This window comes from Crotalus tigris, unplaced genomic scaffold, assembly GCF_016545835.1.
Source record: "Crotalus tigris isolate CLP2741 ecotype Arizona unplaced genomic scaffold, ASM1654583v1 scf7180000017695.2238764, whole genome shotgun sequence".
Lineage (NCBI taxonomy): Eukaryota > Metazoa > Chordata > Lepidosauria > Squamata > Viperidae > Crotalus > Crotalus tigris.
In genome coordinates, this window is record NW_024096573.1 from 482,860 (window position 1) to 499,478 (window position 16,619).

The following is a 16,619-nucleotide window of genomic DNA, read 5'->3' on the forward strand; positions in this document are numbered from 1 at the left end:
AAACGCAGCCAACTCAAGCTACCCTGGCCATATGGTTCACTCTGTATTTTCTTATTTGAATTCTGAATTGTTTCTGTGACTTGCTAAGAGATTTTTTTTCCTCACTGAAAGTGCATATAAAGACATAGTCCTACTATTTTATGTTAGGATGTCTTTCAATGCTACTGCCACATGAACTTCCTATGTTGATTAAAATCAATGCACTCTTCATTGATTTTATTTAAACTACTTCCTACTCCTGAATGAATTCCCTCCTACTGAATTCTAAGTATTCTTGGAAATAGAATCCCTTGACTTCCAACATTTGGAAATTGAATAAATAAATAACAAAATAAAAGTTAATTTTGTACTGTACTTTGAAGCACAGAGTTTATTTTAATAGAGATCTGTCAGATTTCTTTTCCCCCATCTTTTCTACAGATATGTGTTTGTCTATATCTTCTCTTGCTCCCTCCTTCCTCAAGACCCTTTCAACGAATCATTAAATTCTACAGAGGTGGTCAAGCCAGGCCCGCTTTTCATGCATTTGGGAAAAGAAAGGAGTTCTTGAAGTTTAGAAGATAGCCAAGAAAAACTCCTTGAATGACATCAAAAGAATGAGTTTCCATAGCTGTTGAAGCACGAGAGCCATGTAAGCTGCACAAAGGCAGGTTGGGGCAGTGGGACTGTCCCGCTGCTCTATCCCAGCACAATTGGGTCACTGAAATAGGGAATTAATTACCATTGGAGAGTGGGCAACCCATTCACCACTGCCTGAGTTTTATTAAACGCCAATATAAATAACAAAACAACTCTTGTGGCTGCACTATTCCGACACGCCAAAGGAAGGATTAGCTTGGGGATTAACATCTTAAAGTCTATGAGACTTTCTGACTCAAGGCTCAGAGCTGGTAATCGTATTTGTCTCCTGGTTCAGCGATTAGTGCTCCCTTACTCCAACCTTCGCCTGCTACCCAGTATCCCTTTTTGCAGGCTTCTCTTTTTGGGTATCCATTCCATCTCTGCTCACAATCGGCTGTTCTTTTAGCCAGGGACAGTGGGGGGAGAAAAAAACAGAACGAAAGAAAGAAGAATTTCATCTCAACCATGCCATCTTTAAGTTTCTGGGAAAATGCAGGAGAAGAGCTTATAGGCTCCTGAGGCTGGGGTGGAGAGAGTCCATTGCCCTAAAAGAAGGAGGGAGAGGGAGGGAGGGAGGGGAGGAACAGCCTGAAGTTTAAAAATCACTGTTGAAGCCTGCACCTGCCATGCAAATGGGGCAGACAAAACAATCAGAGCACCATCACAAAGAGGGAGAGTTGGAGAGAAAGAATAATTGCAAGCAAGGGATGCCTCCAGGCTACATGGGTATAGGCATCTTCTGATGAGACCTCTAAAGGGCACCCATCTGTCAAACTAAAGGAAGTACAGGGAAATTGTTGTGCCCTTTGGAGCTTTATTTAAACAAGATCAATTTCTTCACCCACTGTTCTTGCACTACTTTCTTCAGAGTTTCTGAGTGCCAAGTCTTAACAATAACAATAAATAATATACCATTACAAACTCAAGTTTACAATTAAAGTGATATCCAAGAAAAGTTATGGTGGTAGGTATTTTATAAAACCTTTATGGATACTTCTTTCTGGCCTATTTGACTAAGCCTGACAGGATGAAGAATGGGGGGAGAGAGACTGATCATTCTGATCATTAAAAATCCTACACTAAGCTTTCATTGCATCAGGTACAATGCCATGTAAGACAGAGTCACTTGATGCAATGAAAACAGCAAAAGCATTATCTGTACACTTCTTACAGTGCATAGTCTACAGTTTTTGTGACAGTAATTCACACACACTTCTGAATCATTTTAGCACCAAGGAAATTAACTTTACATTGCATTTCATTTGAAGAAAGACATTTTTCCTCTACGTATTTTTTTTTTAGGAATTATCACTATGGAGTATGATGTTCTTACAAGTATGTAGTAAGGGGGTGCTCAAGGGATAATGTGAACATCTTAGTTTTCATTGTATAGTACTCCCTCCAATGTCTTGCAGTTATGCTAACTCCCCACATTTCAATCCCATTCAAAGGAAAAACCTAGAGGGAACTGCCATGAGCTCTTTAACGTGGCAGTTCAATTTTCTGCAGGGCAGTTCATGAATCAGAACTTTGTGAAATTGTTGCAACATGTTATCTTCCACTGGAGAAGTTTAACTATTTTAAATTAATTCACACAGTAAATCACAAATCTAAGAAACTACATCATGGTATAACATGACCTGTGAATAATCAACTATGCAGTTTAGGCACCCTAAGTAAAATTTAATTTCTTTGCTTGGCAAATAGGAATTTGTCAGAGATTGCTAGTTGTGACAAACGCCTTGGAGAGCGGAGTAGACTGGAAAGCAGATGCTACACTGAAGACTATAAAGAATAAAGAGTTAATTGTTTATTTTTCCGAATTTAAGGGCTAAGCAAGATTGAGAAATTGAAAAATCACCTCAGGGGAAAAAAAATAAGCTACTACAATATTGTTGCAGTGACTAGTTCATGGATTTACCAAATCTCAAGTCTGACCTGAATGCATCTTTACCTTTGTGGAGATCAGTTAGCTAATTCTGGGTTTACAGTTTTAATGTGCTGGCGGGTTTAGGTGACCCTGAGTTCGTACATCGCATTATTATAAACCAAAATATGATTAGATTGGATGATTACTTAGCACGTGTTGTAAGTACCGTCCCTATTGTTTGCGTCCACGTTTAGTGACCTAGCGCGAGTCGTGGACGGAGTCTCAGGTCGTTCAACAGATGACCGCCTCTTCCTCGCCCGCTGTGTAAATGGGGGGAGAGAGAGAAGACGGGCGCCGTTGCGCCTTCCGACGAGATAAGCCCTCGCTCTGACCCCAGGACTTAACCTGAGCGTCCCACCGCGCAGCAAGCTTTCTCCTCGCCACGTCACGCCACGCCCCTTGGTGGAAACCTGGCGGCGTCCTGCCGGCTGGCGCGTCTTGGGCGGTCGGCTTGAGCCAGCTCAGTCGCCTTCCCTTGGGCCCGGTTCCCTTGCAACTTTCGGCCTCCGAGAGGTCGCCCCAGCGTTCAGGCTTCTTAAGCATCACAAAGGCTTCTCGCCAAGTCCCCCGGCCGATCCTGCCCGCTCCCTGCCCTTTCTCTTAAATTACGGACGTTTTCCTCGTTTCTTGATGCGTGCCTGCTTTGGCCTTTCATTGTTCTCCTAAAGCTGCGCGAAAAGAGCTGCGGTTGAACAGTTTGACCCTTGCTGGACCGATCGGATCCCGGGCCGGACAAGGATCTCCGGCCTTCTGCCCCCACCCAAGCGGTGCCACCCCTTTGCATAACAGTTCAGCCTCATTTCACCGGCACGCACTTAGCGGACCACACAAGTGCTCCCAGTGCCCGACGTCCCGGTTTGTCGTCACTCCCGCTGGGCTTCAAAATGAGAAGGGACGAAAAATAAGATATTTCCCCTCCCTCCATTTTCCTGATCAGAATGGTGGACAAATTAAGTGAGGCGCCTAAACAGTTCCTGGGAATAAGAAAAGTAAAATTAACTGTTGCTTGGTGCCTAAAAATTCAGGTCTATAGGGGTTCCCAAGGAAGGAGGATGTAACTTATAGACATCATTCATTCATAACACTTTTTTGCCGCCCATCTCCTATAAAATGACTCTGGGAGGCTTACAACATAAAAATACTGAAAAACATTAAAATCATCCATTGTAAAAAAAACAGCAGATAAAAACATTAAGAGATAAAATCATGGACACAAGGTGGCAAAAAAGGGAGCTGAACACATAGGAGTGGGTGTTGAATTTTAATTAGTCAAATACCTCCAGTATGAGATCCCACATTGGTTCCCCCAAGCCATCTGGCAGAGCCAGGTCTTAAAGCTGTTAGAGAAGGATGGGAGCCAATCTCACCTCAGGGAGTAAGATGTTCCAGAGGACAGGAGCCACAGCAAAGAAGGCTCTTCTCCTGGATCCTACCAACTGGCTGACAGGATCCACAGTACGCCTCCTCTGCTGGCACAGGGGTGAGGCAGGCCAGTTGTCATCAGAGTGAGACACTTCTTCAAGTAGACTGGACCCATGCCATGCAAGGCTTTAAAGGTGATTACCAACACCTTAAATTGCACCTGGAAGTAGACCCCCCCCCACCAATGCAGCTTGTGAAGCAGTGGTGTAACATGGGCCTCTCTAAGGGCTCTAAGAACTGCTCATGTTGCCACACTTTATGCCAGCTATAGTTTCCAAATGCTTTTCAAGGCGTTACAATAGTCCAGATGTGAGATGATTCGGTCTTGAGTGATTGAGCAAGGGACTCCTGATCCAAGAAAGGCCACAACTGGCACATAAAATGAAGTTGTGCAAAGGCTCTCCTAACTGCAACTGCTACCTACTTTTCGAGCAGGAGTTGTGAGTCCATAAGAATCCCCAAGTTGCGGACTGGCTTTGTCTGGGTTAGTGCCACTCTATCCAGGACTAAAGATGTTAAAGTCTCAGATCTTGAAGCTCCATGCATCCAAAGCCACTCAGTCTTGCCAAGTTCAGCCAAAGTCTGTTGTCCCCCTTCCAGGCCCCCACAGCTTCCAGGCACCATGAAAGGGCAGCCACAGCATCACTTGGGTCACTAGGGATGGAGATATGAGTAGCATCAGTGTACTGATGATACCTAAATCCATGGTGACGGATGATCTCACCTAGTGGCTTCATGTAGATGTAAAGAAGAGTGGAGAAAGTGCCAAGCCCTGGGCTGGATCTCTAACCCTCTATTAACACTGAATGGAAGCAGCCTTGGAGAAAGGAGCTGAACCAGCACAAGACTGTGCCATCTAGCACCAGCCCGTCCCCCCATAGCTGGCCCAAAAGGATACCCTAGTCAATGGTTTCGAAGGCCATTGAAAGGTCATCTCCCCTTTAGGGAGATTTCATGCAACATGCTAAAGCAACATGTGCTTTGTTTAGTTTGGATTAGTGTTGTGTGAAGCCAGTCACAGTTGTTTCACACAACTAGTCTCCAGAGCTAGTCTTATGTGAAATAGACCTTTTGTTTTCAAAAGATTCTGGGTCTAAACTGCAAATTTTTCTGCATTGTACCAAAGCCAGAAAAATTACCTCCCTGGAACATAACCTTCTGTAATCACATACTTTTCCATTTTAAGCATTTTTAAGCATTGTTAATGAAGTTAATGAAAAGGCAGTACCAGTTCTGGTCATTTTAGACAACCTGTAGAAAAAGTTGTGTACTTCTATATGCCTGCAAGTAAATCTGTCTGAAGGAAGTCAAAATAATGCTATTTGATGCAATAAAGAATCAAAACAGTCAAGGAAGTCTACGTGTGCTTTGTCTTGAATGAATCATGTGCAAAGATAATTTCTGTGTGCTTTATCAAATTAATTTCATAGAATTAATTTCAATTGTAAACTGCAGGTAGAATTATTTAATTCACACAAAAGATAAATGAATAAACGAATCTCTGGAATGTATGTGATGGAAAGAATAACTGGATATTATAGAAATAAACAAACAGGAGCAAACTGAGTGCAGTCTTACTGAAATAAATGTAGTGATACAATTTATTTGGAATATAACTTTCATTGTCTAGGTTGCACACATGTACATTCATTTAATTAATGGAAGAGAGGCTGATTGCATCCTGCTAAATCATCCTTAAGTAGCTGGGTTCGTCACTGAAACTAAAATGTGATTTACAAATTTAAGTGGCTAAATTCATGGAGCCTTGGAGCCTGAAACCAAACAAATGGTGGGTGGGCATGAGGCTGATACCTTGCACTCTTTCAGAGGAAGAAAAGTAAGTCCCTTCTTTTCCTCTTTCCTGTTGTTGCTATTACTCTCTAAAGTGATGTGCTTGGTAAGTTGTGATTTTAAATAAATGTGCTCCAGAAGCCAGAACATTTCTCAGAACTTTTATTACAATTCAGGCTTTACAGAACAAGCACTCTCCACTGAAAGCCAAAACAACCTCTCAAACCAAGGCAAAGAAGAATCTCTCCACACTCTGGCATTGATGTGTGGCTTATTCCCTTCCCAGGGATTCCATTCTTCTGTTATGCTAACGAACCCAGCCCCCTTTGCTTTCCGCTGTCCAAGGCAGACCCTTTGGTGGGTCCCCCTAACCCTGGATCAGAGAGACCTTTAGGACTGGTCACCAGGGCCAGCTACTTGGAGCACTGTAGAGGAGAGGAAAACCTGATGGGGAAAGGTAAATAGGATGCTTGCCTGTTTGGCCCAAGATCATTGTTAGGGCCTCCAAATGGCTTTGACCTGGAGTCTGTGGGGTCTGTAATCCTCCATTGCCTGTTCTCTCCCTTTTCCTTTTGTCATTGCTTTAAAAATAACAATGTGAGCCAACAAAGAGTGATGACAAGGACAACTAATAGCCATTTCCTTGTATCTGCCTCAGAATGCCCTAGCAATACTAACATTCCCTTTAAAACACATTGCTTGATCCTACCAGGATTTAAATATATTTTTCCTGCATAAAATGGTACAAAGACATTATAGTAAAAAGGGAAATTTCATAATTTGGGGGCTACAAAAGAGGAGATACAAATGTTGGGGGAGGTTAATAATTAGTATCAGATCCCACCTCCCCACCCCCGCTCATCCTACTTCTCTCTACCCATCTTTTAGCTATTGTATCTTGTATTTTTATATATTTATAGTATTTTATACAGTTTTATATTTTTAATATTGTAAGCTGCACAGTTACCCTATGGTAAGATGGGCAACCAATAAATTAAAACAAACAAACAAACAATCTTCACCATCTCTGGTGGCCAGAGGAATGCTTGGGAATGTGTGAATGTACAGTTTTACATACAATCACTGATATAATATATGGTGACATTCAAACATTAGTAATGCACTATAAGTACAGTGAGGGCTAAATAATATACTGAACTGTTAGTTAGAAAATCTTTTTCGAGAGCAGGACATCATAAGACTTTGGTGCATCTCAGAGATAAGACTAAACTGAACTAACTAGAAGAAGGGAGTGGAGAAAGGAGGAAAAATATTTTGCCCTCTCTCAAATAAGGGACTTAACTTATACAAGGCACTTCAGCAGAAGGATTCCAAGAAAGATTCCTGAATATCATGGTTAATCATCAGGAGTGGCTGACTTCCACAAGATCTTGGATTGTTTCCCAGTCAGAGATCCAAGCCAAAATGCCAGAATAAAACAAGTAGTTTATTTGAGCTGAAATCATTCTGTTGGTGTGGGTCTCTGAGTGTGATAGTAATCAATACCAGAACAAAATAATAAAATAATTACAGAAAGGATGGGGAAAGACAAGATATTTGAGGATCATCAGGGAGAGTGACATCTTACTTGCTTATGGAATCATGCAATCATAAACTTAGAAAGGGCTGGTTAAGCTGTTGAGTCCTCCCCACATACAAACACAGAGCTCACTAACAGAATCCAATTTAAAGTTAACATCACCAGCAAAGTGGGCCTACTAGCTCACAGTTAAATGCTTACATTCCACTGATCACAACATTAGAAAGTTTTTCCCCTTAACATTCATTAATTTTCCTAATACAGGTAATCTTCAATTTAGAACAGTTCATTTAGTGACTGAAGTTACAACAGCACTGAAAAAAGTGACATGACCGTTTGTTCACACTTTATATCTTTATGGTCACACGATCAAAATTCAGATACTTGTCATATTTATGACAGTTGCAGTGTCCTGCGGTCATGTGATCACCTTTTGCGATCTTCTGACAAGCAAAGTCAATGGGGAAGCCAGATTAATTTAACAATCATGTTACTAACGTAACAAAAGTGATTCACTTAACAACTTTGGTAAGAAAGATGGTAAAATAGGGCAAAGCTTACTTAACAACTGTCCTGCTTAGCAACAGACATTTTGGGCTCAACTGTAGTCATAAATTGAGAATTACTTGTATTTCAGGAAATCACAGAAAATCTAACACTTATACTAAGTTTCTGATAGAGCATTCTGTGGCATATTAAAGACTAACAGCCTTTCATTATTAAGGATTCTTGGTGTAACTAAACAGTTGCTATCCCAAAATAAGAATGGAAGAATATTTTGGGTGCTGACTGGGTCCTCACTTTCTAAAATTTAGGATTTTCCTAGGGATTGTACCAATATTTGATCAAGTTTGGTCTGTTCATCTGTTTCACAGCTTCTTGAAAAGGAAAAGAAGAAGAGGGATAGGTGCAGCATTTACTAATGTTACGGATCTGTGGTGGCTTTAGTAGAAAAACTATTTAAACAAATGACAATTAGATTGTTTAGGCCAACATTCTCTGACTAAGGAGCCCAACAGTAGTTTTTTGTACCATGTCCTAGTGACGGTCAAATAATTATAATGTGAAACAATAATTCTTTAAAATATAAGATGAGAGGAGAATCCATTGTTTACAAAAGTTAGTGTTCTAGAATTTGTTAGTCTTTAAAGGGCTAAAAATTCTAGATTTGCCGCAATGGACAAAATAAAGGCCTCTGTAGATCCTGAATATGTATGGCCTAAAGATTTTGGTTTTATTTTCATTTCCATTAAATGAAAATTAAATTAAATTGAGAAATTCCACTTAAAGGACTAAAATTCCCTGATTCTAATGTGGGCTATTAAACAACTAGTATTAAAAGTCAAATTATACAAACAAATGAAGAATTTTTTCCCTACACATTTCTATATGCATCTAAGGAATTAGGAAAGTCCATCTCAAGTGATGCCCTGTGACATGTCTCGAATGCACTTCTTCGACCAATCCTGTACACTATTCAGAAGAAAGTCCTATTCAAATATCTTCTGTACAGATTGATTAAAGCTGTGGTTCTCAACCTGTGGGTTGGGACCCCATTTGGGGTCAAACGACCATTTCACGGGGGTCGCCAAACAAGGCTGTCTGCCATTTTTTCCCCCTTTTCTTATGCCCCTGGCACCCGGTGATGTATAAGTGGTTGGGGGTCACCACAACATGGGGAACTGTATTATGGGGTCGCAGCATTAGAAAGGTTGAGAACCACTGGATTAAAGGATTTGTTTGTTTGTTTTAGAATGAAATTGTAGCAGGCTTGCACTGAACAAGTAAATTACCCATAGAATAAGCCTTCAGCAGCCTTTTTTTGAAATGCAATTAGCCTTATATCCATACCAGGAGCCCATAGTTTAATGAAAAAAGATTTAGTAATCCTGATACAAGTAGTCCTTGACTTACAATCATTTGTTTAGTGACCATTCAAAGTCACAGTACCACTGAAAAAAGCATTTTATGACTGTTCCTCGCATTTACAACCTTTGAAGTCATGTGATTGAAATTCATTTGCTTGACAACCTGCATGTATTTACCAGGATTGCAGTGTCCCCATTGGCTTCCGAAAGCAATGTCAATAGAGGAAGCTGGATTTGGTTAATGACCAAGTGATTCATTTAACAACCTCAGCGATTCGCTTAACAACCATGGCAAAAAAGTCACAAAATTGGGTGTTACTTAACAACTGCTTTGCTTAGCAACACAAACTGCATTCCCAACTGTGACCACAAGCGAAACCAGATACTGATAAACTGAAGTTTAAACAAGAGGAACACCAATGGATGGAGGTCACAAGGCATCTACTAGTCTGTGGTGCAACCTATTCCCTTTTTCTGAGAGAAGCTCCATTTCTGAAGTGTGGCATTAGGGAAACTTTGATCAATATGAGATGGAAGAGACTCAGTGCCTTTCCTTATGCAAAAATACAACACACCCGTGCTCTGCTCTTAAAGTACAAACACATATTGTGGCTCTGGGTCTCTTTTTTCTGCTTTGAGCAGCCTCCTCTTTCCAACCACTAGTTCCATTTTTGGCACACTCTTCTTTCTCCCAATTTGAAAAGGAAAGCAGAATGGAGCGCAGGGAGATGTCACTTCTGCTTGGGCTTGAAGAGCCATGCTTGGCATGGTGGAGGGCGAAGGCTGTGGGACAGACCCGCTTTCTCTCCCTCAGCGCAGCCCTGGGGCCTAATGAGTTGTCCGAAGGAAGCAGGTTCCAGCGCGCGTGGCTAAGGGGACGCTCTGATTGGCCAGCTGCGCCTCGCGACCCCCATTCATTAATAAATTAGCGGCACGCTCCAGCCGAGCGCAAGGCACCAATCACACCCCAGAATTGTCCCAGTTGCCAACACACTTTCGGAGGATCAGATAAAAGGAAGGAGGAGGGAGGAGAAAGAGGAGCACGCACACACGCAAACCCTAAAAAGAAAGAAAAGAGATGAGCGATGATAATGAAATGAAAAGGAAAGCTAAACCTGGGGAGGGGGAGAGCCGAGGAGGCCCTGGGGGTACATTTGATTGTTTTCCATGGGGTATATAAGGGGTTTTAAGTAGAGTCGTGTGCCAGACACACAGCCACAGAAACACAAGCAGCTTCGCCTTAACTGGAGGGTCCAGGCGCGTGCCAGCAGCTTTCCACACTGAGCTGCCCTGTTTCTTACACACACGTAGGCCGGCGGCGACGGGCCATAGAAGCAGCCCTTTAGAGACATTTCCTCCCCCCCTCCCCGAACAAGACGCCTTGGACCCACACCAACACCCAGCCACGGTGGGACCTTCTCCAGCAACAGAGAGGGAACGGCGCGGGGCCAAGCTGAACCCTGAAGGTTGCCCCAAGGGGCGGTGCGGAACGAGACAGGAGCAGCCAGCCACGTCTTCGGGCCAAAAAAGGGGGCCGAGCGAAAAACAATTCGGTTACTTCCAAAAGAGCCAAGTAAGTTTCCAATTTTCCCTCTCTTTTCCCCCACTTTTTTGAGGCGAACTTGGTTGGCTGAAAGCTGTTTTCAGAGCTGCAGCCAAAACTCCCGCTTAGCGCTTAGGCGCAACCGCAGTGGCTCTCTCTGCCTCCCCTCCCGGCCGCGGAGTATTGGTAGGAAGGCCAAGGCGCGGCTCGCTCCAAAGGCAACGCAGCGGATTTCTGCAATGCCTTGCCGAGCGGAAGGCTGCAAGCGCCCCTTTGGTTAGTCCATACTCAAGTACATTAAACCTACCAAGCAAACCCGATGCAGCGAAGTGTAGACTACAAAGCTCTTAGGAGCTAGCGGAGTCTAACCCTTAGCTTTGCGTGGACCTGAGCGTCGATGCGCATCGCCGTTACACTGGTTGTCTTTCGATATTCCGCACGTGCACTAAAGACGAGGCCAGGCCTCTCGGGGAGCAGACAGCTTTCCCTCTTTTGTAAGAACGGGCCCATCCACGCCTGGGTGCCTCTTACACGCGACGGGTTTGTCGGAGCGTTCTGAGTGGGGCGGAGGGGTTGTCCCGGCAGGAGCTCCAACCGCCTTTCCTCGAGATGACCGCTTGTCTGCTTTTGTGTTCTTCTTGCAGGATGTTCGGGCAGCCAGAGACCCTGGGAGTGAAGGAGGAAGAGGGGCTCCTTGACACCCAGTCCTTGCCTTCTTCCTCCTCTTCGTCGTCTTCCTCCCCCTCCTCCTCCTCCTCTCTCGTCCCTTTCTCGTCGGGCTCCGAGGGGGAGGACGACGCGGAAGAAGAGCCGCCCCACGTCCTGTCCCCCTCGGGGTCAGCGCCCGAGGTGGCCGTAAAAGCGGCGGAGCACGCGCGCCTGCCCCTCCTCGGCTTAAGACGGCACGACTGTAAGAGACGCTCCGGCCGGGCGCGAAACGCCTCCCGCCTCGCCAAGACGACCGAGACGGTCCAACGGCTGAAGAAGAGCCGCCGCCTGAAGGCCAACAACCGCGAGCGGAACCGGATGCACAATCTGAACGCGGCGCTGGATGCCCTGCGGGAGGTGCTGCCCACCTTCCCGGAGGACGCGAAACTGACCAAGATCGAGACGCTTCGTTTCGCTCACAACTACATTTGGGCGCTCACCGAGACGCTCCGCTTGGCCGACCATTGCGGAGGCGGCGGAGCGGCTGCCGCCGCTGCCGCTGCCGCTGCCGCCTTCTCCGAGGCAGTGCTGGGAAGTATTAGCGGCGGCGGCGGCAGCAGCAGCAGCATTTCTCCAGCCGCCTCCTCGGGTTCCTGGAGCTGCACCACCAGCCCCGCTCCTTCGGCCGCCTCCTCCGCTTACAGCTGTACTTTGTCGCCCTCCAGCCCTGGCAGCTCCGTCTCAGAGTTGGACTTTTGGCAATCGGAAAATCCCGGCTATGTGCTGTCCAGAGATTTAATCTGACGCCCTTTTGCTTCCCACTCGTCCCTTCCCGCGTGGGCCGGAGGGTGGACAGACTGACGTAGCCCACCAGTAGCGGAGGTCCCAGGAGTCGATCCCCGGGGAAGATTAGCCGTTCACCGGAGCGGGCTGGAGCGCCCAGCGAGCAGCGCTTGAGGCTAAAGTATTAAGGTGGAGTGCCTGATCCCTGGGACGCAGATTGCGGTCCTTTGTAGGGCCCTGAACGCTTTGAGTGTCTTCCTGTCCCCAGCACGATCCCTTCGACGTTAGCGGTCTGGCCCTGGTGGCATCTGCTTGTTTCCCACTGCCTGCCTGGCGGCTGTGGGAATTACACCTGTCAAACCAAACTTTCTGTCACTGTGATGTGCACTTTCCCACAATGTCTTTTGTTCTTTTTCTCTCTCTGCCTCCCCCGCTCACGGCGACATAGATACCTCTTATTCCTAGCGCTCCCTCTGCTTTTACCCAGTTGTCTCCTATGATTTATGCGGAGTAAAAAGGAGAGAAAATGAAAAGCAGGAGGGTGGTTTTGTTTATCTGTTGATTTGCTTGTTGAGACTGAGTTGCCATAAAAGGCACTCCATAATTTGTAGGCATTATCCTGATTAAACGCAAGCGTGGAAATTTGGGGGGTGGGGTGAAGAAGGATGGGATGGATGGAGCCCTTATGCAATAAGAGTCTCTTATGCATTATTTATCTCCACCTTTGATTGATGGAAAACGCCATTATTCTTTCAACAGACTAAAAATATAGACAGAAAAACATCGAAGAGATTATAAATTGTAATTAGCAACATACTTTTGCTTTTATTTATTGCAAAGGAAATAAAAACTTTTTTGTAAGACATGGGGGAAGGGAGAAGAGACACAGATATATTTTTGTATATTTTACAGAGTTTATTCTAGTATGTATTTACAGTTGCAGAGCAAGGAGGTGGTTCTTAAACAAACATATATAAATAAAGTATATAATTTTTCATGAGAGACAATGGTGGTTATCTATGGCTTTGCTAATGGACTGAAGATTATTTCTGAGTTGTGACTGATTCAGTAGATGTCCTTTAGCTACACTCTTGGACGTAAATCCTAATGAACACAGAATTTCTCTTTTATTTATGTGCTTTGCTAATAATGCATCATAGATCAGTTCTGAGGTATGCGTTTTTTAGAATCAATGAAATTAATTCCATTATGAATATAACTGCATCCATAAGGGTCTAAAGAAAGTTATAGTTCTTTTGTTTTAAATCAATAATAAATTTTTTGCTTCTTTATTTAAGTAAAGTATACACCTTACAGTGTAGGCAGGGATAAATATAATGACTGATAGAGGTTTTCACCTCCTGATTCAGAAGGAAAAAAACTTTCTAATTTAAAAAACATTCCTTTAATACAGAAGGAACAATACCATGCTGTTTGCAAGAAAATTAGTAGAGTAATTCTTAAACTAATAGTTAAACCATGTCTGCATGAAATAATCTTCAATACTTCCCTTATATTGATGAAGCATCTATTTGTAAACAAAAAATGAAATTTCTCTTTAATCCAAGACTGCAGATGACAGGTTGCCTTGTCTTCCCAACATTGCAAACTGATCTTCTGTGCTGTCCGCCATGCTTGATAAATCCATAATTCTTTATATAGTGATTAGTTCTAAGTTTGTGACATAAAATTAAGAGCCTTAGCCACAATTGGTTAATATGGGATATTCCAATTCCTTAGTCCAGAGTTCTTGTACATAAGTAATATCCAATTTACTAATGCTCCTGGTTTATAAAAGCATGCTATAGACTTAAAAGCAATCAAAACTAAGCCCCATGCTAATAGTAATTCAGGAGCTGTGACAATGCAAATGCACCTGTAAGAATAGCCTGAACCCCAATCCATGACAGATATTTGGTTATGTTTCATGAGAAAGAGGATATTTGGAATAAATCAGTTCTACATCAAAGGAAATACTATAAATGGATTCAGACAAATTCTTCCTTGTTTATTTCAGTGCTGATGCAACACTTTGCTCCAAAGAAAGTTCTAGTAATGTATTAAGACCTACTCCATAATTTAAGAATTGTGTCTTAAGATAACATTGAAATGGATCCTTTAGTTAAGGATCAGGTGGTTACTCCTAGTGAGCTACAATGATACCTGAAAGCAGTTTAAGATGATTCAAAACGTGTTCAAAAGGGTATCACTTTTAATTAGTTTCACTGCACTTTTGTAAAGATGCAATGCTATTTGAAGAGTAAAACACACACACACACATACATACACAATCCTGTAAAAATAGAAGACTGTGGGGTTGGAGGGTGTCATGCAAATATTTTATTATTCATTTGATTTGGAAAGTTGTGACATGCTAAAAATGTAGGTTTCCCTCTTTTTGGATTTGTGGATATACACAAAATCTAAGTTTTTGTCCAGAATTGTTCAGCACTTGATTCTATAAATACAGAGAAATCCACAAAGACACAATCTTTATCATCCTTGAAATACAATCCTATCTATGGCTATTTGGATTCAAGTTTTATTAATGTTCACTTCCAAATAAATGGGTATAGAAAGGTAAGTTCTATAAAAAGCACTAAGTTCCCACAGCAGAGAAATAATGATATTAAGCCTTGTGTTGAACAAAAGTTGCTTTGTTCACATATAACATTGTACCATAAATCATGGCTCATAAACCACAATAATTAGCTTCACATATCACACTATGCTCAAACAACATTATGATTTAATATATGATCCAAGTAACCATGTGTAAAACAATAGGAATTAAAGCATAATAATACATTCTAGGCACACTTACCTGAGATTAAAATCCACAATAATCAATGGAATTTATTTACACATGCTCAATAAACCTCAACATGTTAAATAGGTTTATATCCAAGTAAGAATGCAGATTTTGTAACATGTTGGCGCAATTTTAAAAAGAGGTGGAAAAATCCATTCCATGTTGTTATTGGCTAAAAACAATGATCAAGCCATTTGGTCTTGTGGTGAAGGCATCAGACTAGAAGCCAGGAGACTGTGATAGCTGGATGGGTGACTTTTGGCCAGTCACTCTCTCCATCCCACTTCCCAGGATTGTTGTTGTGAGGAACATTGGAGGAAGAAGGAGTGTGAAGTATGTTTTCCACCTTCAGTTTGTTTATAAAACTAATGAATGTGGGATATCAATAAATAAATTTGAATACAGTGCTTATTTCTTTCCTGGATTTATATCCCATTGGTCAACTAGCCAAGATCATTTCAAAAAACAAAATCTTCAATTTAATTTCAAATACAGTTTAAAACACAACATTTTCCAAATATAAAAGACAATAATTGCTCAGATCAATCATATCAGCCCTTCAGACACAGCCTGCATTTTTAATATCCATTAAACATAATGGAAAAACCAAGGGAAAAAATTTAAAGTTGGGTTGGCATTAAATTGCAAAGTCTGGAGTCCAGGAACAGATATTCTGGGATTAAGTTGAGAACAAAAATGTGGTATTTTGCTTGCTTGTAGTTTAGCATCTGATGTAAACCAATGTCGCAAGCAATGTGGTTTAGTGTTTATGAGTTTGGAGACTTGTGAGGCTAGCAAACCATGATAAGATACTGTAAAGCATCAGCATGATACACAAGACAAGGGCTGGCTGGATGCTTCACAGACAAGTAATTCTCCAGCTGTCTAGTGGGAGCCAGCCAAAATGAAAGAGCAGTATGGACGGGGCAGGGCAGAGAAAGAGCCTATTCCTCTGCCTATTTTCACTCAACTTTATCCATTTGTAATGGGCTGAGTGACAGTCGGCAGACGCACATCATGGGAGCCTTGTCTCAGCACGTGAGATCTGCCTCGGGGAAGCCTACCCCTTGCAGGAGACAGCCAGGGCTATCACCCAGCAGCCATAACTGAGGGGGACCCAAAGGGCAGAAAGAATAAACTCCTTTACTATGAGGAAGTGAGAGTGAGAGTCTTGGAGGCAGTGTACTTGCCTCAGCCAGCCCAGGGTGCCATATATACATGGTTGTGATATTAAATGGGCATGTTGAGTTAAATGGGCATTTTTCTCTTATTTTTCCCTTCTTCTGGTCTACTGAAGCAGAAAACACTGCATATGCATCTGACATCTGAGCAAAGTTTAGAATTATATATTAAATGGAGGTTCTTGTCCAGCAATTGTCTATGGAGATTTTCAATCATCCACATCATGGTTGTCCCAAAAGTGTTTTTCAGTTCAAAGAACTTACACATTTTCAAGGAAAAAACATTTTCAAGAAAAAAAAATCAAGAAAGTCCAGCTGCCTTTTGGAAAAGCACCTTTGGGTTTTCCAGCAATTCTGTGTTCATGCACTGCATTAAGCAATGTATGGTATTTTAATCCAAACTGACTGGGATGGCAGAAGAGAGGAAATCACAAATTAGAAATCAGAATAGCTGAATTTACCCATCACATTACTAAAGCT

The 16,619-nt window shown here is 42.6% G+C and overlaps 1 protein-coding gene across 2 annotated transcripts; it reads left to right on the forward strand.

Moving 5' to 3' along the window:
- The first annotated feature begins 8,973 nt into the window (after window positions 1–8,973).
- On the forward strand, window positions 8,974–13,140 carry NEUROG2 (neurogenin 2). 2 transcript variants are annotated; one of them, XM_039338325.1, is made up of 2 exons: window positions 8,974–10,991; window positions 11,360–13,140. In XM_039338325.1, the coding sequence occupies exon 2, from the start codon at window positions 11,361–11,363 to the stop codon at window positions 12,165–12,167; it is 807 nt and encodes a 268-aa protein (XP_039194259.1). In that variant the 5' UTR covers window positions 8,974–10,991; window position 11,360; the 3' UTR covers window positions 12,168–13,140. The 2 variants fall into 2 exon arrangements, with proteins under 2 accessions (XP_039194259.1, XP_039194258.1); XM_039338324.1 differs by lacking the exon at window positions 8,974–10,991 and having other exon boundaries at window positions 11,002–13,140.
- Window positions 13,141–16,619: the final 3,479 nt, after the last annotated feature.